The sequence below is a fragment of the Zophobas morio genome, unplaced genomic scaffold (genome assembly GCF_036711695.1).
Source record: "Zophobas morio isolate AGI-343-1 ecotype UQ-CSIRO unplaced genomic scaffold, CSIRO_AGI_Zmor_V1 ptg000004l, whole genome shotgun sequence".
In the NCBI taxonomy this organism is placed as follows: domain Eukaryota; kingdom Metazoa; phylum Arthropoda; class Insecta; order Coleoptera; family Tenebrionidae; genus Zophobas; species Zophobas morio.
Genome location: NW_026972109.1, coordinates 445954 through 473470, shown reverse-complemented (window position 1 = coordinate 473470; position 27517 = coordinate 445954). Strand labels below are relative to the sequence as shown.

At 30.5% G+C, this 27517-nt stretch overlaps 2 protein-coding genes across 6 annotated transcripts in view; one reads left to right on the top strand and one right to left on the bottom strand.

Annotated features, from left to right (window-relative positions):
* LOC135136640 (phosphopentomutase-like) overlaps positions 1-27517 on the bottom strand; it is a 64987-nt gene that overhangs the window by 2577 nt on the left and 34893 nt on the right. Inside the window, exon 1 of one of the 2 annotated variants that reach the window (XM_064066017.1) lies at positions 114-223. The exons of the other annotated variant lie outside the window; for it this stretch is intronic. Coding sequence (XP_063922087.1) covers positions 114-151 — 38 coding nt within the window. The 5' untranslated portion in view covers positions 152-223. Of the gene's footprint in view, positions 1-113; positions 224-27517 lie in introns of those variants that run through there. 2 annotated transcript variants of the gene reach the window in all.
* On the top strand, positions 36-23622 carry LOC135136703 (START domain-containing protein 10-like). Of its 4 annotated transcripts, none has more exons than XM_064066120.1 (6): positions 36-125; positions 10265-10381; positions 22053-22245; positions 22299-22431; positions 22479-22746; positions 22794-23622. In XM_064066120.1, exons 2-6 carry the CDS (start codon positions 10268-10270, stop codon positions 22839-22841), a joined length of 756 nt encoding a protein of 251 aa, XP_063922190.1. In that variant the 5' UTR covers positions 36-125; positions 10265-10267; the 3' UTR covers positions 22842-23622. The 4 variants fall into 4 exon arrangements, with proteins under 4 accessions (XP_063922190.1, XP_063922199.1, XP_063922207.1 ...); XM_064066129.1 differs by having other exon boundaries at positions 41-131; XM_064066137.1 differs by lacking the exon at positions 36-125 and adding an exon at positions 220-340.

Here is a 27517-nt window from a genome sequence, read left to right as displayed (position 1 = left end):
CCCGGCTGCAATCGAAATCCACACTACGCAAGTGACAACTTCGCAACGAATTCAAAAACGTCACAATGAAGTGTGACTTTTCGGGTTTTTGTTTGCAAAAATAGTGCACTTACGTGGATAAAGGGGTGAGTGTGAGTGAACGCGTTGGCATCCTCCGGCCATTCCAACCCGAAACTGTGCGACTTTTCGCTGACTTGACACCGGGTGTGGTGTCTTTGTTGCGCTGAAATTAAATCATAATTTCAGTAGCACAATCAATTGATAGGTCAAATAGTTTCGGTTTGAATTAGCGCAAGAATGTTCGTCGTTCCGTCGCAGTGTTTTCGAGAAATGGATTTTTGTAAGTCAGCTTTGAAAAATTCGTGCTATTCGAGTTATTTAGTTACGCAGTAATATTTTTATTGCGCGAGGTAGTTAATTACACACAAGGAGATAATAAAGTTTGCAAATAATAAAAAGCGAAAATAATATTACGCTATGTGCTGCCAAATCCGATAATTAGTTACACATTTAAATGTTGAAAGATAACTGCACTTTTATTCGAGTGTAAACAGCGCCAGAATTCGTTGTTTGTTTCTATTTTTATGTTTGTAGTTTTTTTGAAACTAAAAAAAAATGGAAAATTCCGGACTGGTTAAATTTTATAGCTGGAATCTGTTTATTGTTGATGTTTAGCTTGGCGAAAAGCCAGAAAATCTGAAACCGCTTAATTCTTTCAACCTTGCCGCTTTAGCTCAATGAATAACCTAATTAGCACATATATGTACAACATCGCACAATTCGCGTTTTAACTAACCGAGTTTTCAATGTTAAACGGTGATAACAAAATAAATGACTGGAAGTGTTTGAGTTTCGCAGTTTTGTGTGGCAACAATACTGAAACAGGTTGCAGATAACACAAACATGAAGTACGTATTCCCGTTTAATTAATCTATATTCAGAACGTTATTTTGTGTACACTAAAATTTACTATCGTAAAATTTTCTATAATTACAAAAATAACGTTCTGACTACATGATAATTATAATCTCGTATTTTAATATAGCGAATGTCTATAAAATCGAATTCATCACAATTTTCAAACAAAAAAATACTTTAGATTTTTTCAAATAGAACATTCTGTATTTTATTAGGTACTGCATGTTGTAACGGATTTTGAAAATAACGTGACAACGTCGCACGGGATTGCAAAAATAAACTATGGCTTTAGAGCTTAGAAAGAAGCCAGTGAGAATATATAAAAATATATAGGGTGTTGTTTTAAAAAAAACTAAGTTGTGTGTTAAAAATGGAACACTCTGTAATAGTGAAAACAATTTTAATGGATGACACTCAAACAACCATACATTTTTTTTCTGTTTTCAATAATACTGAGATATCAAGGACGCGCTCTTAGTGACTCACCTTAAAATAAACCGAACAATTTGTATTTTTTCAGTGGCCTAAATGTGATAAATGTGACGATACTGCAAAATTCAAAACGATGACGGAAATTCTGAATATATATTTTTTCCCAAACGGAAAAGTGCTTTACAACATTAAAAACAAATAAAAATATAAAATTTCAAAGTTATTTTAAAACATTTTGATACAAAAATGGCTTAAACAACTTCCCCGTTTTCATCTGAAATAAAAAATATTGCATTTTACGCATTTAAAAAACGTATTCATCATATTATTTTGTAATCTCGCTCAACGAAACCAAATATTATATGTTAATTAGAGCCAACTTTGAATCAAAAAATTTTCGGAAACATATTTAGATTGCTGTTCTTTATCTTTATTTCTTAATTAAAAAAAATCTTTCAAGTATTATTATAGTAAGTCATTTCGTGATAATAATAGTCGATAAAATAAATCGCTTGATAATCAACTTCCTTGAAGCAATAACTTACTTATTTCACCACTACTTATTTCTAATCTGATATAGATCTTTAGATGATTTATTAAATTTGATATAAAACTTATGTTAAAACTGGAAAAAAATTTCCTGTCTGTTTTAATTCGAGGTCGTCGAAAAAAGGTCAGGCGTTTATGGTTCTGGAGCAACATTTTCAAAATATTTGGTTTGAAAATCAAATTATATTGGCAAATCTTAAAAATTGCCAGATTCTGAAAAAATCGTATGAATTTTCAAGAAATGAAGTCTCGAGATCGAAATCTACTAAAAATTCCACTAATTTTTGAAATTGAAAAGAGTTGAAAATTTCATAAGTGAAAAATTTAGCTTGCTAAAAAGTTGCGTCTAAAATCCACCAAAAATTTTTGAATAGGTCTCGATAAGCTGATTTGAAAAATATAGTGTTATAATCCCGAAACAAAATTTTTGAAACAGTCAGCTTGAAAATCAAATTTTTGAGAAATCCTAAAAGTTGCAGTCTTTTATATTGGCGATTGTGAAAAAATAGTACTAAGTAAAATATAGTAAAAATCGGTCTGAAATTAACTTTCAAAGGTCGAAATCTATAAAAAAATTTCACAATATTCAAAAATTGAACTTTCGAAAAAGTTTTCTAAAAAAGCACAAAAAATCTGGAATTAGATCTCGGCGAGCGGATTCGAAAAATATAGCGTGTTTATGATTCCGAAGTAAAATTTTGGAAACAATGGATCTGAAAAACAAATTTTTGGGATATCCTAAAAATTGACATATTTTATATTGGCGATTCTGGAAAAATAGTAGATTTCGCAGAAAAATGGGCTCTAAAATAACTTCTTAAGGTCGAAATCTACTAAAAATTCCCCTAATTGAAAAGAGTTGAAAATTTCAAAAGTGAAAAATTTAGCTTGTTCAAAAGTTGGCTCTATAATCCACCAAAAATTTTTGAATAGGTCTTGACAAGCGGATTCGAAAAATACAGTATGCTTATGATTCCGAGCAAGATTTTTGTAATAATGGGCTTAAAAATCAAATTTTTGAGAAATCCTGAAAATTGCCGTATTGGCGATTCTAGAAAAATAGTACTTAGTAGTAGTAAAATATAGTAAAAATAGGTCCGAATTAACTTTCAGAGGGCGAAATCTACAAAAATGTGTTTCGGTAATTTTTGAAGGTGGTCGAAAAAAGGTCGAAATTTTCACAACAATATAAAAATTCTGGAATTAGATCTCGACGAGCGGATTCGAAAAATATATCCGAGGGTTAAAAATTTTGGAAACAATCGGTCTAAAAATCAAAGTTTTGGGGAATCCTAAAAATTGACATATTTTATATTGGCAAATCTGGAAAAATGGATTCGAAAATAACTTTCAGAAGTCTAAATCTGCAAAAATGTCTTTAGGTAATTTTTGAAAGTGGTCGAAAAAAGGTCGAAATTTTCACAATTTTGAAAAATGGAACTTACGAAAAAGTCTAAAAAACACAAAAAATTTTGGAATTAGATCTCGACGAGCTGTGTTTATAATTCTGAGGCAGGATTTTCTAAATAATCGGTTTGAAACTAAAAATTTTGAGAAATCCTAAAAAGTACTATATTTTATCTTGGCGATTCTAGAAAAATAGTAGTTTTCGAGGAAATAATTTTCAGTGGTTGAAATGTACAAAAATGTCTTTCGGTAATTTTTGAAGGTGATCAAAAAAAAGTCGAAATTTTCACAAGAGTGAAAAATTGAACTTTCCGAAAACTTGTATAAAAAACACAAAAAATTTTGGAAATAGATCTCGACGAGCTGATTCGAAAAATCTAGCGTGTTTATGATTCCGAAGCAAGATTTTCCAAATAATTGGGTTGAAAATAAAATTTTTGAGAAATTCTAAAAATTGCCATATTTCATTGGACGATTCTGGAAAAAAGGTAGAAATTAAAAAAAAATGAAACCAAAAATCAATTCTGGAGGCGAAATCTACAGAATAATTTCTTTGGCTAATTTTAGAAAGTCGTCAAAAAAAGTCAAAATTTAAAAAAAAAATACGATTTGAAAAAATATTATTATTTATAATTTTGTTCCCATAAGGACGTTAAATGTCTGTGGGAAAATAAATTACTATTATTATTATCATTATTATTAAAAATTGAGCATTCGGAAAAACTGCCTAAAAATCCAAAAAAAATCGAAAAATGTAACATGTTTGCGATCAAGACAAGATTTTAGGAAGTATTTTTTTTTAATACAAAAAACGCCATATTTCATTAAATGATTTTGGAAAAATTATAGAAGTTGAGTTCGAAAATAACTTTTAAGAAGTAGAAATCTACAAAGACTTCGGTCATTTTTAAAGGTGGTCCAAAAAAGTTCAAAATTTTTGACGATATTGAAAAATTCAACTTTCGGAAAAGTTGTCTAAAAAAAACAAAATATTCTGAAATATAGATCTCGTACTCATGATTCCGGAGCAAAATTTTCGAAATAATCGATTGGAAAATAAAATTTTTGGAATTTCCAAAAATTTCCGTGTTCTGTACTGACGATTCTGGAAAAATAGTTGTTTTTGAAGAAAAAATTTATTCAGAGGCCAAAATCTATTAAAAAAAGTCTTTCGATAATTTTTAAAAATGGTCGAAAGAGTCAAAATTTTCACAATATTGAAAAATTGAACTTTCGGAAAAATTGTCCTAAAAACCAAAAAAAATCTGGAATTACATCTCGAGCAGCTGATTCGAAAAATTTTGTATGTCTATGATTCCGGAGCAAGATTCTCTAAATAATCGGTTTGCAAATTTTAAACCTGTTCTAAGTTTCTAAGAATTAAAAAATCAGCACAATTGAGATGGGGTGGGTGGGCGGGGTTCATATTTTGCCTTTTTTTCCTTAATATACGCAGTATTCTTTGAACAACACGATACTCAAAAACATGTTTTTAATTTCTTGTAAAGAAATATTTTCCAATTAAAAAAAATCATCACAATTGAGACAGGGCGGGTGGGCGGGTTTACACTTTGCCTTTTTATTTTAATATGTGTAGACTTCTTTTCAAAACATTAAACTTAAAACATGCTTAAAATGGAAAATTTGTTAAGGAAATATCGATTTTCCAATTAATGTTTTAAGTTTCTTGTTGTGAAAAGATGGCTATGTATATTAAGAAAAAAAAATACAAAACATAAATAAGCCCCGCCCACCCTCCTTCTCTCAATTCCGATGATTTTTTTTTTATTCGTCGTAAGTCGAGGGGTGGAGTTTAATTGTAGAATCCTTATTTTTCTCGGCAAAACTACCACGTGAAATATGTTCTTAAACAATCGTGTTATACAAAGACAACTAAATGCGTAATTATTGCAAAATCGGTATTTTTCTATACAAATTTACCATTTTAAACAGGTTTTAAGTTTCTTGTTGTGAAAAGATGACTACACATATTAAGAAAACAAGGCAAAATGTAGCCCCGCCCACCCGCCCTATCGCAATTGTGATGATTTTTTTTATTCGTCGTGAGCCAAGAGGGCGGAGCTTAACTGCAAAATCCTTATTCCTCTACGAGAAATTAAAAAATGTTTTTGAGTATCGTGTTGTTTAAAGAATACTATGTATATTAAGAAAAAAATAAAGCCTAATATTAGGCCCCACCCATACCCTCCCCGATATCAATTCTCAATTGTGAAGAATGTTTAATTCGTTGTCAGATCGAGGGGCGGGGTTTAAATGCAAAATCCATATTTGTCTAAAGAATTTCTCATGTCAAACTTGTTCTGAAAAGAACGACTACGTATATTAAGAAAAAAGGCAAAACATAAGCCCCGCTCATCTACCCTATCTCAATTGTGATGATTTTTTTTAATCGTCGACAGCCAAAGTGGCGGAATTTAATTGCAAAATAGTTACAAATTATAAAAAATTATCATGTAAGACATGTTTTTGACTATCGTGTTATTCAAAGAAAACTACTAAATTTTTGAAAAACTCTAAAAATTGCCGTGTTCTGGAAAAGTACTAGTTTTTCAAGAAAAAATGGATTCGAAAATACCTTTCAGAGGCTAAAATCTGTAAAAAATGTCTTTCCGTAATTTTTGAAGGTGGTCGAAAAAGGATAAAAATTTTCAAAATATTGACAATTTGAACTTTCGGAAAAGTTGTCTTAAAAAAAACAAAACTCTGAAAGATAGATTTCGACGAGATGATTGGAAAAATATAGCGTGTCTATGATTCCTAAATAAAATTTTCGAAATAATCTGTTTGAAAAAAAATTTTGAAAAATCCTCAAAATTGCCATATTTTATATTGGCGACAATGGAAAAATCGTAGAAATTTTCCAAAAAAAACAACCCGAAAATTACTTCTGTAATCAAAATTTACAAAATAGTCTGGGTAATTTTCGAAAATCGTGGAAAAAAGGTCGAAATTTTCACAATATTGAAAAATTGGACTTTCGGAAAAGTTGTATTAAAAAAAAACACAAAAAAATCTCGACTTGGAACCCGACGAGCGGATTCGAAAAATATAGCGTATTTATGATTCCGAAGCAGGATTTTCTAAATAATCGGTTTGAAAATAACAATTTTGAGAAATCCTAAAAAGTGGCATATTTTATTTTGGCGATTCTGAAAAAATAGTAGTTTTCGAGGAAAAAATGGGTTCAAAAATAATTTTCAGAGGTTGAAATGTACAAAAATGTCTTTCGGTAATTTTTGAAGGGAATCGAAAAAAGGTCGAAATTTTCACAATGTAGTGAAAAATTGAACTTTCCGAAAAGTTGTAGTAAAAAAAACATAAAAAAATTTTGAATTAGATCTCGACAAGCTGATTCCAATAATATGATGTGTTTATGAAAAATTGCCATATTCATGGGACGATTCTGGAAAAACAGTAGAAATTAAAAAAAAAATCAAGCAAAAAATCACTTCTGGAGGCGAAATCCACAAAATAATTTCTTTAGTTAATTTTAGAAAGTCGTCAAAAAAAGTCAAAATTTTCAAAGGGAGCATTGAAAAAATAATATTTGAAAATTTTTTTTTTTTCAGTCCTAAAAATTGTCATATTTCATTACGCGATTCTGGACAAATGAGTTCGAAATTAACTTTCAAAGGTCGAAATCTACAAAAAAATTTGTCTAGATAATTTTCGAATATCGAAATTTTGATAATATCGAAAAATTGAGCATTCGGAAAAACTGTCTAAAAATCCAAAAAAAAAAATCGAAAAATATAACACGTTTGAATTTAAAAAATATTTTTCTTAATACAAAAAAAAGTGATATTTCATTAAGTGATTATGAAAAAATTCTAGGAGTTTTCGAAGAAATGAGTTCGAAAATAACTTTTAGGAGGTAGAAATCTACATACATATATTTCGGTAATTTTCAAAGGTGGTCGAAAAAAGTTCAAAATTTTTGACGATATTGGAAAATTCAACTTTCGGAAAAATTGTCTAAAAAATTAAAATATTTTGAAATATAGATCTCGTACTCATGATTCTTGAGCAAAATTTTCGAAATAATCGATTTGAAAATCAAATTTTTGGAAATTCCAAAAATTTCCGTGTTCTATATTGGCGAGTCTGGAAAAATAGTGGTTTTCGAAGAAAAAATGGATTCAGAGGCCAAAATCTATAAAAAAAGTCTTTCGATAATTTTTGAAAATGGTCGAAAGAGTCAAAATTTTCACAATATTGAAAAATTGAACTTTCGGAAAAAATGTCCTAAAAACCAAAAACAAACCTGCAATTATATCTCGGAGAGCTGATTCGAAACATTTTGCATGTTTATGATTCCGGCGCAAGATTCTCGAAATAATCGGTTTGCAAATTTTAAACGTGTTCTAGGTTTCTAAGAATAAAAAAAATCATCACAATTGAGATGGGGTGGGTGGGCGGGGTTTATATTTTGTCTTTTTTTTCTTAATATACATAGTATTCTTTGAACAGCACGATACTCAAAAACATATTTTTAATTTTTTGTAAAGAAATAAGTATTTTCCAACTAAAAAAAATCATCAGAATTGAGACAGGGCGGGTGGGCGGGCTTACACTTTGCCTTTTTATTTTAACATGTGTAGACTTCTTTTAACTTTTAAAACATGCTTAAAATCGAAAATTTGTATAAGGAAATATCGATTTTTCAATTAATGTTTTAAATTTCTTGTTGTGAAAAGATGGCTATATATATTAAGAAAGCAAAAGATAAAATATAAATAAGCCCCGCCCACCCGCCCTCTCTCAATTCCGATGATTTTTTTTATTCGTCGCAAATCGAGGGGCGGAGTTTAATTGTAGAATCCTTATTTCTCTCGGAAAAAATACCACGTGAAATATGTTCTTAAACAATCGTGTTATACAAAGACAGTTAAATGCGTAATTATTGCAAAATCGGTATTTTTATTTACAAATTTACCATTTTAAACATGTTTTAAGTTTCTTGTTGTGAAAAGATGACTACACATATTAAGAAAATAAGGCAAAATGTAGCCCCGCCCACCCGCCCTATCGCAATTGTGATGATTTTTTTATTCGTCGTGAGCCAAGAGGGCGGAGCTTAACTGCAAAATCCTTATTTCTCTACGAAAAAATAAAAAATGTTTTTGAGTATCGTGTTCTTCAAAGAATACTATGTATATTAAGAAAAAAATAAAGTTTCTTGTTCTGAAAAGACTGGTACGTATATTAAGAAAAAAGACAAAATATAAGCCCCGCCCACCCACCCTGTCTCAATTGTGATGATTTTTTTTAATCGTCGACAGCCAAAGTAGCGAAATTTAATTGCAAAATCGTTATTATTTCTCTACAAAAAATTACCATCTAAGCATGTTTTTGACTATCGTGTTATTCAAAGAATACTAAATTTTTGAAAAATTCTAAAAATTGCCATGTTTTATATTGGCGACTCTGGAAAAATCGTAGAAATTTTCCAAAAAACCAAGCCAAAAATCACTTCTGGAATCAAAATTTACAAAATAATCTATTTGGGTAATTTTCGAAAATCGTGGAAGAATTTTCGAAAATTGAACTTTCGGAAAAGTTGTCTGAAAATCCACAAAAAAATACTGGAATATAAATCTCGACATACTGATTCGAAAAATAGCATGATTGCGGTCTCCAGACAAGATTCTGGAAATATTTAGTTTGAAAATATTTTTTTTAATCCTAAAAATTGCAATATTTCATTAGGAGATTTTGAAAAAATTGTAGTTTTCGAAGAAATGAGTTCGAAAATAACTTTAAGGGGTCAAAATGTATCGAAAAATATAATGTGTTTTCAAAATAATCGATATGAAAATCAAATTTTTGGAAAATCTAAAAAATCCATATTTTATATTGGAAATTCTGGATTTTTAGTTTTTGAAAATAAGTTGAGAGGTCGAGATCTGCAAAAAATGTCGCTCGGTAATCTTTCAAAATCAAATTTTTGAAAAATTCTAAAATTTTCCCCATTTTATATTGGCGATTCTGGAAAAATAGTAGAAATTTTGGAAAAAATGAAGCCGAAAATCTCTTCTGGAGGAGAAATCTACAAAATAATCTCTGTGGGTAATTTTAGAATGTCTTAAAAAAATTGTCTAAAAATCCACAAAAAAATCGAAAAATATGACATGTTTGTTGTCAAGATCAAAATTTAAGAAAATATTTTTTTAATACTAAAAACTGCCATATTTTACCCCTGTTCATGAACAAATCAAGTTTCCTGGTGACGCAGCGATCGTTGCATTAAATCTGCTACTTCGTCCGAATTTTTGGCACGAAATAAAACACTTTTCACCGTACAGTTTACAATAGATTTGCAGTTATCTTACAACATAATTATAAATCCATTAGATAGCGATCAACCTCAAATAATAATAAATTATTTACGTATTTCGCAAGATAAACGAATTCTATTTTAATTCTCCACCACATTATCAAATCAAACTTTTAATTAAAAATGGCGCAAATTTCGTAACATCATGCAAACAATTCAAACACCCGCAGCTCGATTATCTCTCGCGGCCGACTTCTGATTGGTCGCCCGACACCGCAAACACCCGCTCAGCCAATCGCATTCACCCACATCATCACGTCATTTCAAACCACAAAAAAAAATAATGCACTCAACTGCATTACAACCCCATCCCTACCCTTCCCACATCGTCAAATTCAGCGAAATCACAGGCCCGTATCTAGCCCGGAAATGAGCTAATTAATTGCGTGCGGGGGCGTCCGGCTTATCGAACCCCGAACGCCGTCCCCGGCAGATATAGCGCGCCACAAAAACTCGACACTCAATCGATCGTCACAACACTACACAAACGTGGGGCGTCAGATAATACGTACGATGAAGGCGCCGCGACGCAAGAATAGAAAATGAAGTGGTGGTCGCCGTCGGGACGCCGAGCGTCGCATTCACCGGTGGTTGTTGCAGGAAATGGAGGCGGGCGTCGTGAAGATAGCGGAGGACAGCGACTTCGACATGCTGAAGAAGCTGGTCGACGATCACCTCAACTGGAAGCTCGACTACGATAAGGGCGAGGAAGTGAAGGCATGTACTTTTTGCACGTGTTTGTTTATAGTCTGTTTATGGCATGCTGTGAAAGTTTGATGGTTGTGTGAGGAGGAAGGAGGATGCGTGTGTCCTGTGGTGGGTCGATTTTTGCGATAAGGATGTACGGGGCGCCATCTGGGAGGCGGCGGGGGAGTGAAGATGGCGCTCGGTGCATCCACTGATACCACGAGGGATTTGTGAGCTTTCGTATGTCCTGATTGTTGGGTTTAATGGGGTTGAACTTTCCCGGCATTTAACTAACGTATGTGAGTTTGTGGTGAGGACTAAATTGGATTTTCGGTGTAGGGGAAACCGGGGAAAGTCATAATGCACCACAATTTTAAGTATGTGCTTGAAACAATGGCGTTGACAAAATTTAAATATCAATCTTCCCCTATAACTATAAATACACAATTTCGAGTCCTGTTACAATTTTAATTATTTTTAAAAATATAAAATGCTATAGCGCGAATTTATTTTCAAAATTTTGCGTTCTCATTTTTCGAAATGGAAAATTTTGAATTTTATTAATTTTTCATTTATTCATAAATGAGGTCTCTATGATACTATTAAAGCTGTTGCTATGCTGAAATGGGCAAGAAATAGCTTGGTTGGTCGTTCATCATAATCAATAATACAGTAATGGCTTGCAGTAATGACTAAAAAAACTAACTGCTATTTTATTGTACATTATTTCTTAAATGGCCTTAATGACTTGGAAAGCTTAAGAATCAAACTGTGTTTGTATAGCGCCACTTTTCTAAAATTGTCGATTTTTCAGTTTTTGTATTTTTTAATTTTTCGTTTCTTCAGTTTTTCGATTTTCAATTTTTCGATTTTTCAATTGTTTGCTGTTTCTTCAAAAAATCGAATAATTGTACATTGAAAAATTGAAGAAACGGAAAACTGAAAAAATGGAAAAATAAAAAATACGAAAAATTAAAAAAACTAGAAATTCAAAAAATGAAAAACTGAAAAATCGAAAATTCAAAGGTCGAGGAATTAAAAAATCGAAGAACTGACAAAACAAGAAATAGAAGAATGAAAAAACTGAAAAAATATATTAATCCAAAAAAATTTAAACATGAAAAATCGAAAAATTGTAATATAGAAAAAATCGAGAAAATGTAGAAACGAAAACCCGAAACATCGGAAATTAAAAAATTTAAAAGTCGAGGAATAAAAAAATCGAAGAAATGACAAAACGATAAATTGAAGAATCAAAAATCTGAAAAATCATATAATCGGAAAAATTGAAAGAGCGAAAATGTGAAGAAACGAAAAATTTAAAACATGAAAAATCCAAAAATTGCGAGAAATTGAAAACACGGAAAATTAAAGTATTGAAAAATTCCAAAATGAAAAAATCAACAAACTAAAAACACGAAAAACTGTAAAATCGGAAAATGTACGGTCGAAAAATTTCAAACCAAGAAACTGAAATAGCGAAAAATTAAAAACTGGGAAAATGGAAAATCAAAAGTTGAATAAAGGCAAATTTAAAAAAACGTGAAATTGAACGAAAATTGTAAAATCGAGAAATTAAAGAAAAAAATTATGAAAAATTATATGAGTTGGAACTAAACAAATGAAAAATCGAAAATCGAAGAAAGGAAAATTTTGTAAAAACGAAAAATTGTAAAATCGACAAATTGAAGAAACAAAAAATTGAAAAATCGAAAATTTAAAAATCGAGGATCTTAAAAAATCGAAGAAATGACAAAACGAAAAATTCAAGAATTAAAAAAATTGAACCATTATACAATCGGAAATTTGAACGAAAGAAAAATTGTAAGATCGAAAAACTGTAACATTGAAAACACGAAAAACTGTAAAATCGGAAAATGTACGGTCGAAAAATTTCAACCTAAGAAATTGAAAAAGCGGAAAATTAAAAACAGGAAAAGTGGAAAATCAAAAGTTGAAGAAACGAAAATTTGAAAAAACGGGAAACTGAACGAATAATTGTTAAATGGAAAAATTAAAGAAACGAAAAATTTTAACTAAAAAATTTAAAAGTGAGGAATTGAAAAATTGAAAAAAATTGAAAAATTATATAAATTCAAAGAAGGAAAAATTGCAAATCAAAAAACTAAACAAATGAAAAATTGAAAAAACGAAACTTTAAATATGGAAAAAGTGAAAAATCTAGAAATTGAAGAAAAAAAAAATTGTGATAAACCTCTGTTTACCATGATTCCCCTGATGGGTGGTTACCAGGGTGGAAACATACTAACAACTCACTTTCACATCTTTATTTCACTGTTCTTTACTACACTAACAATAACTACTTCTATCACTCTACTTCTGCTTCTCCTTCTCCCAATTCATACACACGCCTTAAATAAACTAAATATTGCTAACTCTACTATTTCATTAACCTAAACATTATGCCACCTGATTTCGCCAGAGGGATGTACGGAAGTTGGCAGTTTGTTAACATTGCAACATTTCGTTTGTGTTTTCGACACTACCGCATTCCTTACACCTCTCCCGGTGGGCGAAAAAAAAAAAAAATTTGTTTACTAATAATAGTAACCTAACCTACCCAGTTAACCTATGCTAAATCTTATTAACTATTTAACATGAATCTATTATTAGAATTACAAAACAATTTTTTTTCTTTTGATAACATTATTTTGAAATTTGCTAATGACTATATAGTTCCTTGCTTTTTACAGTTCTTAACTACGATATAGTTTCAGTCTGTCTTTGTGAATACGCACTGGTTTGTCTTTCACTTTAACTATTGCGTTAGAACCTTCGTCACTAATCACTTCATATGGTCCCTTGTATACCGCATCACTTTTGTCACTCAAAGGGTTCCGCATTAACACTTTATCACCTTCCTTAAAACTAAATTCCGCCCTAACTAAATCACATTTTTCTTTTCTACGACTCTTCGTCTGTATTAAGTTGTATCGTGCATCATCCCAAGCAACTTGTAACCTGTACTTTAATTCTTTCGGATAGTCGTCAAAATTATAGATAGGATCAACTTTGGTTGTAACATTAGACGGCAGTTGAGCGATTTTACCAAATACCAGTTCGTATGGCGTATAACGAGTTTCTGTGTGGACTGTATTATTATAGGCAAAGCACCAATATGGCACCCAAGAACCCCAAGTGTCCCAATTTTCTGATGCTTGAATTCTCAAATACGCGCCTAGATGTTTATGAGAGTTTTCCAAAGCACCTAGCGTCTGATGGTGATAAGCTGTAGCGTTTAATTGCTGTATACAAAGTAACCTACAAGTTTCTTTGAATATTCCCGACATAAATTCTGTACCTTGATCCGATACTATCGAATTTGGAATACCAAAACGCAAAATAAAATTTTCAACAAAAGCTTTGGCTACGGTCTCTGCTTCTTTATTTCGAATCGGATAGCACTCTACATATTTGGTTAATTCGCACTGAATAGTTAAGATATATATATTATTATTACTATCAGGACGTAAAGGACCTACTAAGTCAAGAAAAACTTTCTGAAAAGAACTGGATGCTGTTGTAGTAATTTCTAGTGGTTGTTTCTTTATGACAGCATGCTACGAATTTCTCAACATCTTTCTTTAAACCTGACCAAAAATAATATTTTTTGATATTATTAAACATTCTGTTGACTCCCGCGTGTCCACCTGTTGGTAGCATGTGAAAATCGTTTAAAATTAATACTCTAGTTTCTTTATTTGTCACGTTTATCTGGTTTCTGATAACATTAATTTTTACTCCACCTTCACGAAAAACGTATAACTTCCCTACTATATAATCAAACAACTGTTTTTCAATATTACCTTTAATTATTAATAATTCCGGAATTTTATTTAATTTGCAAGTCTTAATCAGTTCTCTCAACGTGTTACCTAAGTACGTCGTCGATCGAGGATCCCGATAGTTGCAATAAACTATATTTGATTCGTCATCAAATATCACAGTTGCTTTTCTTTCACTTTTATTTTTATTCAACCTTGAACTTGTATTTATATTTGTACTGGCATTCGTTTTTGTACTCGTATCGCGATACTTTTTGTAGATTTTGTTAAACGTTATTTCATCAACAAACTTAAGCTCTATGTAACGCTCAGGCATCTTCAAAAGTTCTACCATACCAGGGTGATCAGGCCTAGCACTCGGCAACCTTTCGGACGAATTCTGTTCGTTTTGTAGCGCTTTCGTTTGAGCTCGGGTGGTTACAAAAATTTTTTGGTTTATATCGTTAGATAAACTGACCAAATCTTTCGAATGTATTTCTACACGAGATAATGCGTCCGCTACAACATTGTCTTTTCCTTTCACGTGTGTTACGGTAAAATCGTATTCTTCTAATTTCAATCTGAATTTTGTTAATCGACTTGAAGGGTTATTCATGCCAAATAAATAAACTAAAGGCCGATGATCGGTGAAAATTTGGAAATGTCTACCGAATAAATATGGCCTAAAACGACTAACAGCCCAGACAATAGCTAATAACTCTTTCTCTATTGTACAATATCTCTGCTCCGCATTATTCAAAACTCTACTAGCAAATGCGATTGGTCTACCGTTGCTATTATACAAAACTGCACCTACAGCAAATTTTGACGCGTCTGTCCATAATTTGAATTTATTATTTTTAGTAAAATCTGGAAAATCTAAAATAGGTGGATTAATCAGAGCTGTTTTGAGTATTTCGAAAGCCTGTTGGCATTCTTCAGACCATTCGAATTTAACTCCTTTTTTGGATAAATTATTTAATGGCTTCGCGATTTCTGCAAAATTTTTTATGAATTTACGATAATAATTTGCAAACGCTACGAATCGCTTCGTCTCACTGGAATCCTTCGGTACGGGATACGCCCGCATAACACGTACCTTCTCGGGATCTGGAGAGACTCCCTCAGCCGAAATTAAATGACCCAAATATAAAATTTCTTTTTTCAAAAATTTGCACTTTGCTGGATTTAGCTTTAAATTTACTTTCCTCAAACGATCTAAAACTTTGATTAAATTTTTGTTATGATTTTGAAGATTATTTCCGAAAACAATAAGATCATCAAGATAAATGAAGCAGTTTTGGTAATTCAATCCTGACATAGCAATCGTCATGACACGTGAAAATGAATTTGGACTAATTTTTAATCCCATTGGCAATCTAGTCATTTGATATTGCCCTCGATCTGTTGTAAAGGCAGTACACGGCCTCGAATCTGGATCCAACTCAACTTGATAGTATCCTTGATACAAATCCAGATGAGTGAAATAAATGGCACCCGACAAAGCATCTAATATTTCTTCAATGCATGGCAAAGGAAATCTATCATGTTCGATTTTTTTATTAAGCTGTCTATAATCAATAACAATCCTCCATTTTTTATTACCCGTGGGATCGCATTTTTTCGGTACTATCAGAAGTGGAGCTGACCACTCTGAACTAGCTGGTTCAATCAGCCCTTGCTCTAGCATTTTATTAACTTGTCTACCTATCTCTGTTTTCTGAGAATATGGCAACCGATAAGGCTTAATATACGTTGGCGCAGTTCCGTCTTTAATTTTTATAGCTTGTTTATAAACATTCGTAACAGTACACTGATCGCCTTCTAAATAAAAAACATCAGCATATTTTGCACAAATCTTTTCAATGTCTGTTTTCTCTTCCGATGTTAACATGTCATATTTGATTTGCCCTAATACTTCGTCGACTCGCTTTACAGATAAAGGTACTTCTTCGAATGCAACACACTCATAATTCACAAATTTATCTACTTTTGGCCTAAAATTTCTCAAAATTACTTCGCTTTCATTCGTATTCAAGATTCTAATAGGTACTTCCTTCGATTTTCCCGGTTTGACTACTGCACTCGCAACAAAAACTCCCTTACAAACTTCTTCCGGTAATATCACACATTCTTCCTCGCATTCAATTTCTACATATTGTATTGTTTCACATCTAGAAGGAATTTTAGTTATTTTGTTAAATTTTGACTCTAAACTCACACATATTCTACCTGTTCCATTATTCAAGTAAAGCAAAAAATTTTCGTAGTCTATCATAGCTCCATGTTTAGCTAAGAAATCTGCTCCTATTACTCCATCCATTTCACACTCACACTCATTCATTACATGAAACTTATGCGTCAACACTTCCTTACCTACCTCAATGTCAATGTCAGAGGTTCCTACTGTGTAAGTAGTACCTGCTATACCGGCAATTTTTATTTTTGTACTTTCATCTACCCATTCATCTCCTGTCAAACTACTCCTAAAAATTATACTCAAAGATGCACCTGTGTCTACCAACAATCTCAGTTCACTCATTCCATATCTCACTTTTACAAAATTTAGTCCATTCATACTAAGCACAACTTCATCATTCTCATTCGAAGTCCCGAAAAAACTGCAATCTACTTTGTTCCGACTGATTGTCATCTGCAGATCTTACCTCTTGTTCTTTTTTCTCAATTATTGGGTAAGCCTGACCTAGTTGTCGCGAATGTGACGCAGCATATGACCCACGACCACGGCTATCACCACTACGCTGACAATGCGAATTTGTGAAATTATTTCTTCCGCGTGTTTGACCTCGATTTTGATCAAAATAAACATTTCGATTTCCATGATTATTTCCAAAATGAAAATTACCCCGGAAATTTCTTTGTCTATTTCCTAAACTATTTCTACCACGCGTATTTTGTCCTCGCACATTCTGATCTCGCGTATAGAATACTTGTTCCGAATTTTTGATGAAATTTGACTCTTCAACTGCACCATTGATAGCTTCTGCAAGAGTCGAAAATCCCCGCGCCCTGGTGATTAGGCGAAGATTTTCGTCTCGCAACCCATTGGCAAATGCCGAAATCGCCAATTTTTCATTGGTATTTGCTAAAATGCCGCTCGCGGTATCATTTCCATCTGCCTGTGCAATTGTTAAATTTAACATTAGGTCTTCAATATTACGACCAAAGTCTTGTATCGATTTATTGCCTTGTTTGGCTGAAAAAAGTTGCATCGATAAACCCGATATAGATTTTTTCGCGATAAGTTTTTCTCTCATATCTTTTATTAAATCTGAATTTGACGGATACGTTTTGTTTAATCGCAACTTTGCACTTTGTGACAACTTAGTTTTTAGCACGTACATAGTCAACAATGGTTTCCCTGCGTTCTCTAACATTGAATCATATAACTCAATACCTTCGATGAGTCGTAGTGTTACCTCTTCCGAATTATCCATATGTGGCAACAAGCCAGAGGCAACTTTCAAATCAAATTTTTCAGTCATATTTACTGAATTTTTCGCGCTAGTGTTTTCGAACCTAATATTAACTAACCTATCGTTCAAAATACTATCTATCTCCTAAAAATTATTCCTAATTTACCCTTTGAACTTAGTTAATCTACTTGCGCACATAACAAAAACAAAAAATTTTACGCTTACTAGTTTTAAACGCGGTCTTCTCCCAGGTCGACTCTACTCTTGACGATTTCCCTGCGAATCCTCTTTTCCAATTTTCTCTTGCATCTTAAATAGATGAGGAACGCCACCATCGCCACCAATCCGAGAAACGTCACGATGCCCAATATCTCGAACGTCGAAATTGTCGAAGTAGCTGAAACGCCACCACTGTTTCCTGCTTGCACGATGATATTCTCTTCTTCTGTTCCGTCCTTAGACACGGTTTTCCCCATGTTGTCAATTTTTCAAAATACGAACCGCCAACTACTTTTATGGTACCATGTCTTCAACCAGTGTTAGAAATCCAGGAGTTAGCAGGATCGCCATGTGATAACCTCTGTTTACCATGATGGGTGGTTACCAGGGTGGAAACATACTAACAACTCACTTTCACATCTTTATTTCACTGTTCTTTACTACACTAACAATAACTACTTCTATCACTCTACTTCTGCTTCTCCTTCTCCCAATTCATACACACGCCTTAAATAAACTAAATATTGCTAACTCTACTATTTCATTAACCTAAACATTATGCCACCTGATTTCGCCAGAGGGATGTACGGAAGTTGGCAGTTTGTTAACATTGCAACATTTCGTTTGTGTTTTCGACACTACCGCATTCCTTACAAATTGAAAAATCGACAAAACGAAAAATTCAAAATACAAAAAATTGAAACATACATTCGGAAATTTGAACGAAAGAAAAATTGCAGATCAAGAGATTTAAGAAACGAAAAATTGAAAAATCGGAACAGCGAAGAAACGAAAAATTGTAAGATCGAAAAATTGTAAAACACGAAATGTTAAAACACTGAAGATTTCAAAAATCGAAAAAATCAACAAACTGAAAACACGGAAATTGTAAAATCGGGAAATTGAAGAAACGAAAAACTGAAAAATCCAACATTTAAAAGTCGAGGTTTTAGATCCTCGAATCAAAGAAATCACAAAACCAGAAATTGAGGAATCAAAAAAACTGAAGAAACCAAAAACTGAAAGATCGAAAATTTAAAAGTCGAAGAACTAAAAAACAGAAGAAATCACAAAACGAAAAATTGAAGAATCAAAAAACTGAAAAATTATATGATTGGTAAAATTGAAAGAGCGAAAAATGAAGAAACGAAAAATGGAAAACATGAAAAATCAAAAAAATCAACAAATTGAAAACACGAAAACTTGTATAATCGGAAAATGTACGGTCAAAAGTAAGAAATTGAAGAAACGAAAAATTGAAAAAGCTAAAAATTAAAAACTGGAAAAGAGAAAAATCAAAACTTGAAGAAAGGAAGATTGAAAAAGCAAGAAATTAAACGAAAAATTGTAAAATGAAGCAATTGAAGACACGAAAAATTGAATAAAAAAAATGAAAAATTATATGTATCGAACATTGAAAGGACGAAAAACTGCAAATCGAAAAACTGGAAAGGAAAAATTCAAAATAAAAAAATTCCGAAATTGAAAAATTGAAAAAAGGAAAATCCAAAATCAAAGGGAAAATTTTGAAAAAACGAGAAATTAAAAAATCGATGAACTGAAAAATCGATGAACTGAAAAATCGAAGAATTGACAAAACGAAAAATTGATGCATCAAAAAATTGAAAATTTATATAATCGGAAATTTGAAAAAGAAAAATTGAAAAATGAAAAATTGAAGAAACGAAAAATTATAAGATCGGAAATTTGCAAATCGAAAAAATGAAAAGTTGAAAACAAGAAAAATTAAAATACTGAAAAATTCAAAAATCGAAAAACTCAAAAATCTGAAAACATGAGAAATTGTAAAATTGAAAAACATAGTATTGAAAAATTTCAAATTAAAAATTGAACCAACGAAAAATTGAAAAATCGAAAAATTCAAAACTGAAAAAGTAAAAAATTTTAAACAAAAATTATAAAATACGAAAATTCGTAAAATCGAGAAACTGCAAATCGAAAAAGTGAAAAATCGAAAAATTAATAAGTGAGAAACCGAAAAATTGAAAAAAGGGAATATCAAAAATCGGAAAAATAAAAAACTGTAAAACCGGAAATTATAAAATCGAAAAATTTCAGATCAAAAAATTTAAAAATCGAGAAAAGGTAACACTAAAATATTTCAAAATTAAAAAATCGAAAAATTAAAGAAACGAAAAATTATAAGATCGGAAAAATGCAAATCAAAAAGTGAAAAATTGAAAACACGAAAAATTAAAATATTGAAAAATTCAAAAATCGAAAAAAACAAAATGAAAAGAAGAAAAACTGTAAAATTGAAAAATATACAATTGAAAAATTGACCTAACGAAAAATTGAAACATCGAAAAAGTGAAGAAACGAAAAATTTGAAGGAACGAAAAATTGTAAGATCGAAAAATTGCAAATCGAAAAAGTGAAAAATTGAAAACACGAAAAATCGTAAAACTGAAAAATATACGATCGAACAACTTCAAACTAAAAAATTGAACTAACGAATAATTGAAAAATCGAAAAGTTCAATAAACGAAAAATTGAAGAAACGAAAAATTGAAAAAACGAAATATTGTAAAATCCAAAAATTGTTAATCGAGAAACTACAAATCGAATAATGAAAAATCAAAAAATCGGAAAAATGAAAAACTGTAAAATTGAAGATTGTAAAATCGAAAAATTGCTTATTAAAAAATTGTGAATACGAAGTGATAAAATATTTAAAAATTCAAAAATCGAAAAAGATCAACAAAATGACGACAAAAAATTATGAAATTGAAAAATGATGAAATCGGAAAATGCACAATCGAAAAATTGGAAAGTCGAAAAATTCAAAACTGAAAAAGGAAAAATTGGAACTTGAAAAAGTAAAAAACTGAAAAATGAAAAATCGAAAAACTGAAAAATCGACAATTCGAAAACACGAAAAATTGTAAAATCGGAAAATGTGCGACCGAAAATTATTATCCAATTCAAAAATTGAAGAAACAAAAAATTGAAAAATTGAAAAAATCAATATTGAGAAATGAAAAATCGAAAATTTGAAGAAACTAAAATTATTAAATAAGAAATCTTAAAACTGTGAAATTGTAAGATCGAGAAATTGCAATTCGAAAAATTCAAGAAACGAAAAACTGAAGCTTGAAAAAATTGGAAAATGTACAATCGAAAAATTTCAAATCGAAAAATTGAAGAAACGAAAAATGGAAAAATCGAAAATCTAAATATTGAGAATCTGAAAACACGAAAAATTGAGAAATTGTAAAACAAGAAAATTTAAGATCGAAAAATTTCAAACTAAAACACTGAAGAAACGAAAAATTGAAAAATCAAAAAATTTAAAATTGAAAAAGTGAAAAATCGAAAAATCGAAGAAAGAAAAATTATTAAATAACAAAATCGTAAAATCGAGAAATTTTAAGATGGAGAAATTGCAAATAGAAAAATTGAAGAAACAAAAAATTGAAGAAACGAAAGATTGGAGAACCGAAAAAATCAAAAAATTGAAAAAATAAAAATTGAAAACGGGAAAAATCAAAAATAGAAGAAACAGAAATTTGACAAAACAAAAAATTGTAAAAATTGGGAAATTGAAGAAACCAAAAATTGAAAATTCGAAAATCTAAAAATTGAGAATTTGAAAAGATTGCAAAAATGAGAAATTGCAAAATCCCAAAATGTACGATGAAAAAATTTCAAACTTTCTTAACTTCAAATTTTTCATTAAAAAAATCTAAAAATTAACCTTGTGGAACTTTATAAATGTACATACATAGGAAGTCCTGATAAAACTATACCTTGAAAGTGGATACAGATTCTCTACATGCCATTGTTTTTAACTTAAAGGGGGAAGCGATATAGTAAAGTGTTTATACGAGTAAAAAAATTCTGAAAAATCAAACTTTTAAAATCATCGTAACTGACTTTTTCAAAAAGAACAGATGCGGTATTAAAATTCAGAGTGTTAAAACATTTGAAGAAAACTGGGGTTTATCACATTTCAAAAGGTATATCAATTTTTTCATTAAAAAAGATAAAATATGTATGAGGTAGACCTCATTAGAGCTACTTTTAGATCAATATCTGGCTATTAACCAGTAACTACGAATCTTTAACGACATATCCTGGCACTATTCTAATTTTAGATAACAATCGAACTTTATGGCATAAGTACATAAATATACACCGCTCATGTACCACATTTTTAATGGCAGTTCTCCAAACATACACAAAATTTTATTTCTTCTAAATTCGACATCCACTGACCATATGTACATTTTTCACCAGGTATGGACCAAATCGACGAAAAACTGCTGTTTCAAAATGGTCAAAGTACAATCAGTCTTCCACAACGTATCTCCGAACACCATGTTTGATGTCTTACATGACCCCGATTACAGAAAAGACTGGGATGAACACATGCTGGCCTCAATAGAAATAGGTTATCTCAATCCAAACAATGACGTCGGTTACTACGCTTGTAAGTACCATTTCACCAAATTTTCGCTCTAACTTTTGAGTTGTAACTTCCAGTATCATGTCCCGCACCCGTAAAAAACCGCGACTTCGTGCTACAACGGTCTTGGCTAGACCTAGGGGAGGAAAAACTCATCCTGAACCATTCAGTCCACCACAAGGACTATCCTCCGAGGAAAGGTTTCATCAGGTGGAAAACCACCACAACCTAGACCCAATTATGAAACAATGTTGTAGGGCCACATCGCACCTGACGGGGTTCGTGGTGAGGTACCACGAACGAGGCTGCTTCCTGGGCTACATCTCGCAGACCGACCCCAGAGGCAAGTTGCCCATATGGTTGGTGAATAAAATCACGCAAAAATTCGCACCGAAAGTGGTAAAGCAGCTAAAGAAGGCAGCTGAAGGGTACGAATCGTGGAAAGTGTCACAGAAGGATCCGCTACGAAAGCCTTGGATTTACCCAGAGCTGACGTTATTGTCGGCCAAAATATCAACAAATGACGTAAGCTTTCGACGAGGTGTGCTCACTCTACTAATTTTTTTTTACAGTGTGTGCCAAGCAATTTTACGAACGTAGACGATGACGAATCCGAATAGCGTTAAAACATCTATATAGCGACTAATAAAATGAGGATATTTTAGTAGTAGATCTTTTTTCATTATCAAGCGGGTAACTAGAGTTTAAGTGAAAAGTATTTAGATTAGAGAACTGGAATTTGGGACCAGTGCCCGAATTTCGTCTTTACTAGAGTGTATTATTTCCGTAAATTAGTATTTTGATAGTATTAAAGTTGACATTAATTTATAGATCTAGTCTGTTGTTAATACATTGTTGAGGATTTTGAAACTAAAAATCAAATTTTTCTATAAATATATCGCACATTGAAGATTGTTATGACCGTACGGCCTCTCACGTTGATTAAGAACGGCAGTGATAATAATTGTAGAAAATGAGTTTTCCTAGTCTATACTCCTTGAATTCATTGTGTCACCACGTGACTAATTTACTCATTCGAACACTCCGAGCACCGACTTAGTAGCTTCTCTAGAATAACGAAGCAGCGCACTTAAATTTAAAACTGAACTTAGAGCGAGTGTGACTCGAATCAGGGAAGGAAAAGTTTACATAATTGTTTTAAATATAAAACGAAGAGCTTGCCCTAATTTAGCTTTAAATTTATTACTGTCATTGAAATTATTTTTGTAAAATGATTGTTTTCCATAATTTATAGTATTTGAAGGAACGTATACTTAAACCTGTCAAACATTTATATATTAGTTGATAATTTATATAACGAATTAAAACTATTTTGCAACTGCGGAATAAAAAATGTATTACGAAATGAAAATAAATATCTTGAAATAAAAAATAAAGAAATTCGTTATTCTAAAACCAATAAAGCAAAAAGGCGACTGGGGAAAGGTAGGTACGTGGATATGAATAATAGCGGGAAAATAAACGATTATTTTTAACTATGCGTTAAATTTATAATATCCTTATAGGCTTAGTAACCTTGGCCGTCGTTAATTTTATATTTTGGTATGCGTTAGACGTTTTGTTGGATAATTCAGTTGACATTCTACTTTAATGTTAATACAGGACGTAATTTAAAGACCTATTAAAGACTTAAATCGCAATACACTTAACTTATTTTAAATTTCTTTTGTAACTCAATTTAATATCTTGACAATGGAACTAATGGCACGAGTTGGAAATTACTGTGGATCAATGACGAAAATGTTAACTTCCACGTGACGATTTGGGAAATTCCAAACCAAATTTATGTGCAAAAAATTGGTCGACAGAACTTCCCTCGTCCCTGAAGAGCAGCCCAACAAATCCCGGTCCTGAAAAATTTTTAAAATCGAAAACTGAAAAACCGAAAAATCGAAATTGGAAAAGTCGAAAGAACGATCGAAATCGAAAAATTGAAGAAAATTAGATTTTGAAAAATTTCCAAAATTGAAATGTTGAAAAATCGACAAATCGAAAACTTGAAAAATCGAGAAATCACAAAAAATTAAAAGTCGAAAAATACTAAAAAGTTTAAAATCGGGAATTCGAAACAAAAAAAAATCGTAAAATAGAGAAATGCAAAAATTGTTAATATAAAGTTTAAAAAATCGAAAAACTATAAACCAAAAAACTGGAAATCGAGAAAATGAAAAATCCAAAACTGAAATGTCGAAAACTCGGAAAATCAAGAAATCAAAAACATGAAAAGTCGAAAAATTTTAAAATTCGTAAAATTGAAATATGTACAAGGACATATACATATTAAAAAGTTTAAAACCGGGAATTCGAAACGTCAAAAAATCGTAAAATGGAAAAATGGAAAAATCGTTTACATAAAATTTAAAAAATCGAAAAAATAAAAGTCAAAAAACTAGAAATTGGGAAATCGAAAAATCTACAATTAAGAAAATCTAAAAATTGAAAAATCGAACAATTGAAGAATCTAAAAAGTACCGAGAAATCGAAATTGAAAAATTGAAACATCTCGAAATCAAAAGATTGAGAAATCGAGAAGCCTCGAAGTCGAAAAATCCAGAAATCAAAAAGTGGAGAATTCAAAAAATCTAAAAATTGGGAATTTGAAAAGTAAAAAAAAACAAAGAATCGCGTAATAGAGAAATTGAGAAAAGGAAAAATCGAAAATTGTGAAAACTGAAGTACTAAAAAACAAAAAATCGGGAAATCTAAATATATTTAAAAAAAAAGAACGAAAAATTAAAATGTCGAAAAATTGAAAAATCGAAAAACTGAATCGAGAATTCAAAAAACTGAAATATCGGAAAATCGAGAAATCGAAATATCTAAAATTAAAAAAAAAGTAAAATCAGAAAACTGAAAATTGAAAATTTTAAAAACGGAAAAATTGAAAACTTGAAAAATCAAAAATTTTAAAAATCAAAAAATTGAAAATCCGAAAAATCGAAAAGCGAGAAATCGAAAAATCAAATCAAGAAATACACATATCTAAAATTTAGAAAAGCAAAAAATTAATATTTGGAAAAATATAAAAATCGAAAAATTGAAAAATCTAGAAATCAAAACATCAAAAAAACGAAAAATTGAAAAATCGAAATATCGATAAATCAAAAAGTGTAGAAATCAAAAAATCGAAAAATTGGGAAATCGGAAAGTCGAAAAATCAAAGAATCACTTAATAGAGAAATTGAGAAAAGGAAAAATCGAAAATTTCGCAATATCAAAAATAGAAAAATCGAGGATCAATCCTCAAACTAAAATGTCGTAAATTGAAAAACTGAGAAATCAAAAAGTGTAGAAATAAAAAAATCGGGAAATCGAAAAGTCGAAAAATCAAAGAACCACTTAATAGAAAAATTGAGAAAAGAAAAAATCGAAAATTTCGAAACGCCAAAAATAGAAATATTGAAAAATCGGAAAATTTGAAGAATCGAAAAACTGAAATCGTAAAACTGAAATATCCGAAAGTCGAGAAATCGAAAAATAAAAAATTGAGTAATTGAAAATTCCAAAAATCGAGAATTCGAAGAATCGACAAATTGAAAAATCCTCAAACTAAATGTCGAAAAATTGAAAAACAGAAAAATTTAAAAGCGAGAAGTCGAAAAATCGAAAGATAAACATATCGAGACATCAAAAAAGTGGAAAATCTAACATTTAAAAATTCGAAAATTGAAAATTGAAGCTCAATTTTTATATTTCCGATTTTTCAATTTTTTGGTTCTTCAATTTCCCAATTTTTACAGATTTTTGTTTTTTTTTAATTTCCCTTTCGTCTGTTTTCGATTTTTACGTTTCCAATTTTTATTTTTTTGATTTTGCAATTTTTCGTTTTTTAAATTTCCCAGTTTTTACAATTTTTTGTTTTTTCAAATTCTCCTCTTTTATTTTGGATTTTTCACGTTTTCAGTTTTTATTTTTTCGATTTTTCAATTTTTTGCTTCTTCAATTTTTCGTTTCCTCAATTTTTTAGTTTGAAATTTTTCGATCTTACATTTTCCAATTTTACAGTTTTTTAATTTTACAATTTTTCGTGTTTTCAAATTTATCGATTTTTCAGTTTTTTGATTGTTCAATTTTTCGTTTCTTCGATTTTCAATTTTTCACTTTTTCAAATTTCAGTTTTTCGTTCCCTGAATTTTTCGATTTGCATTAAAAAAAAAAACGAAAAATTAAAATGTCGAAAAATTGAAGCATCGAAAAACTGAATCGAGAAATCAAAACATCAAAAAATCGAAAATTGAAGAATCTAAAAAGTACCGAGAAATCGAAATTGAAAAATTGAAACATCTCGAAATCAAAAGATTGAGAAATCGAGAAGCCTCGTAGTCGAAAAATCGAGAAATCAAAAAGTGGAGAAATCAAAAAATCTAAAAATTGGGTATTTGAAAAGTAAAAAAAAAACTAAGAATCGCGTAATAGAGAAATTGAGAAAAGGAAAAATCGAAAATTGTGAAAACTGAAGTACTAAAAAAACAAAAAATTGGGAAATCTAAATATATTAAAAAAAACGAACGAAAAATTAAAATGTTGAAAAATTGAAAAATCGAAAAACTGAATCGAGAATTCAAAAAAATAGAAAAATTAAAAAATTGAAATATTGAAAAATCGAAAAATTTGAAGAATCGAAAAACTGAAAATCAAAAAACTATAAATTGGGAAATCAAAAAATCTACAATTAAAAAAATCTAAAAATTGACAAATCGAACAAATGAAGAATCGAAAAAGTAAAAAATCAGGAAATTAAAAAACCCCCAAAACTGAAATATCGAAAAATTGAAAATCCCTACCATCATAAAGTCGAAAATCGAAAAACCGAGAAATCGAAACTGAAAAATTGAAACATCTCGAAATCAAAAGACTGAGAAATCTAGAAGCCTCGAAGTCAAAAAATCGAGAAATCAAAAAGTGGAGAAATCAAAAAATCTAAAAATTGGGAATTTGAAAAGTAAAAAAAACAAAGAATCGCGTAATAGAGAAATTGAGAAAAGGAAAAATCGAAAATTGTGAAAACTGAAGTACTAAAAAAACAAAAAATCGGGAAATCTAAATATATTAAAAAAATGAATCGAGAATTCAAAAAACTGAAATATCGGAAAATCGAGAAATCGAAAAATCTAAAATTAAAAAAAAAGTAAAATCAGAAAACTGAAAATTGAAAACTTTAAAAACGGAAAAATTGAAAACTTGAAAAATCAAAAATTTTAAAAATCAAAAAATTGAAAATCCGAAAAATCGAAAAGCGAGAAATCGAAAAATCAAATCAAGAAATACAAATATC

Excerpts from the sequence above, each read along its gene's own strand:
- LOC135136703 (XM_064066120.1), top strand. The coding sequence starts at position 10,268 with ATGGAGGCGGGCGTCGTGAAGATAGCGGAGGACAGCGACTTCGACATG. Across the intron at positions 22,246-22,298 it reads TGACGTCGGTTACTACGCTT|TATCATGTCCCGCACCCGTA; the intron begins GTAAGTACCATT and ends TGTAACTTCCAG. Across the intron at positions 22,432-22,478 it reads CCGAGGAAAGGTTTCATCAG|GGCCACATCGCACCTGACGG; the intron begins GTGGAAAACCAC and ends ACAATGTTGTAG.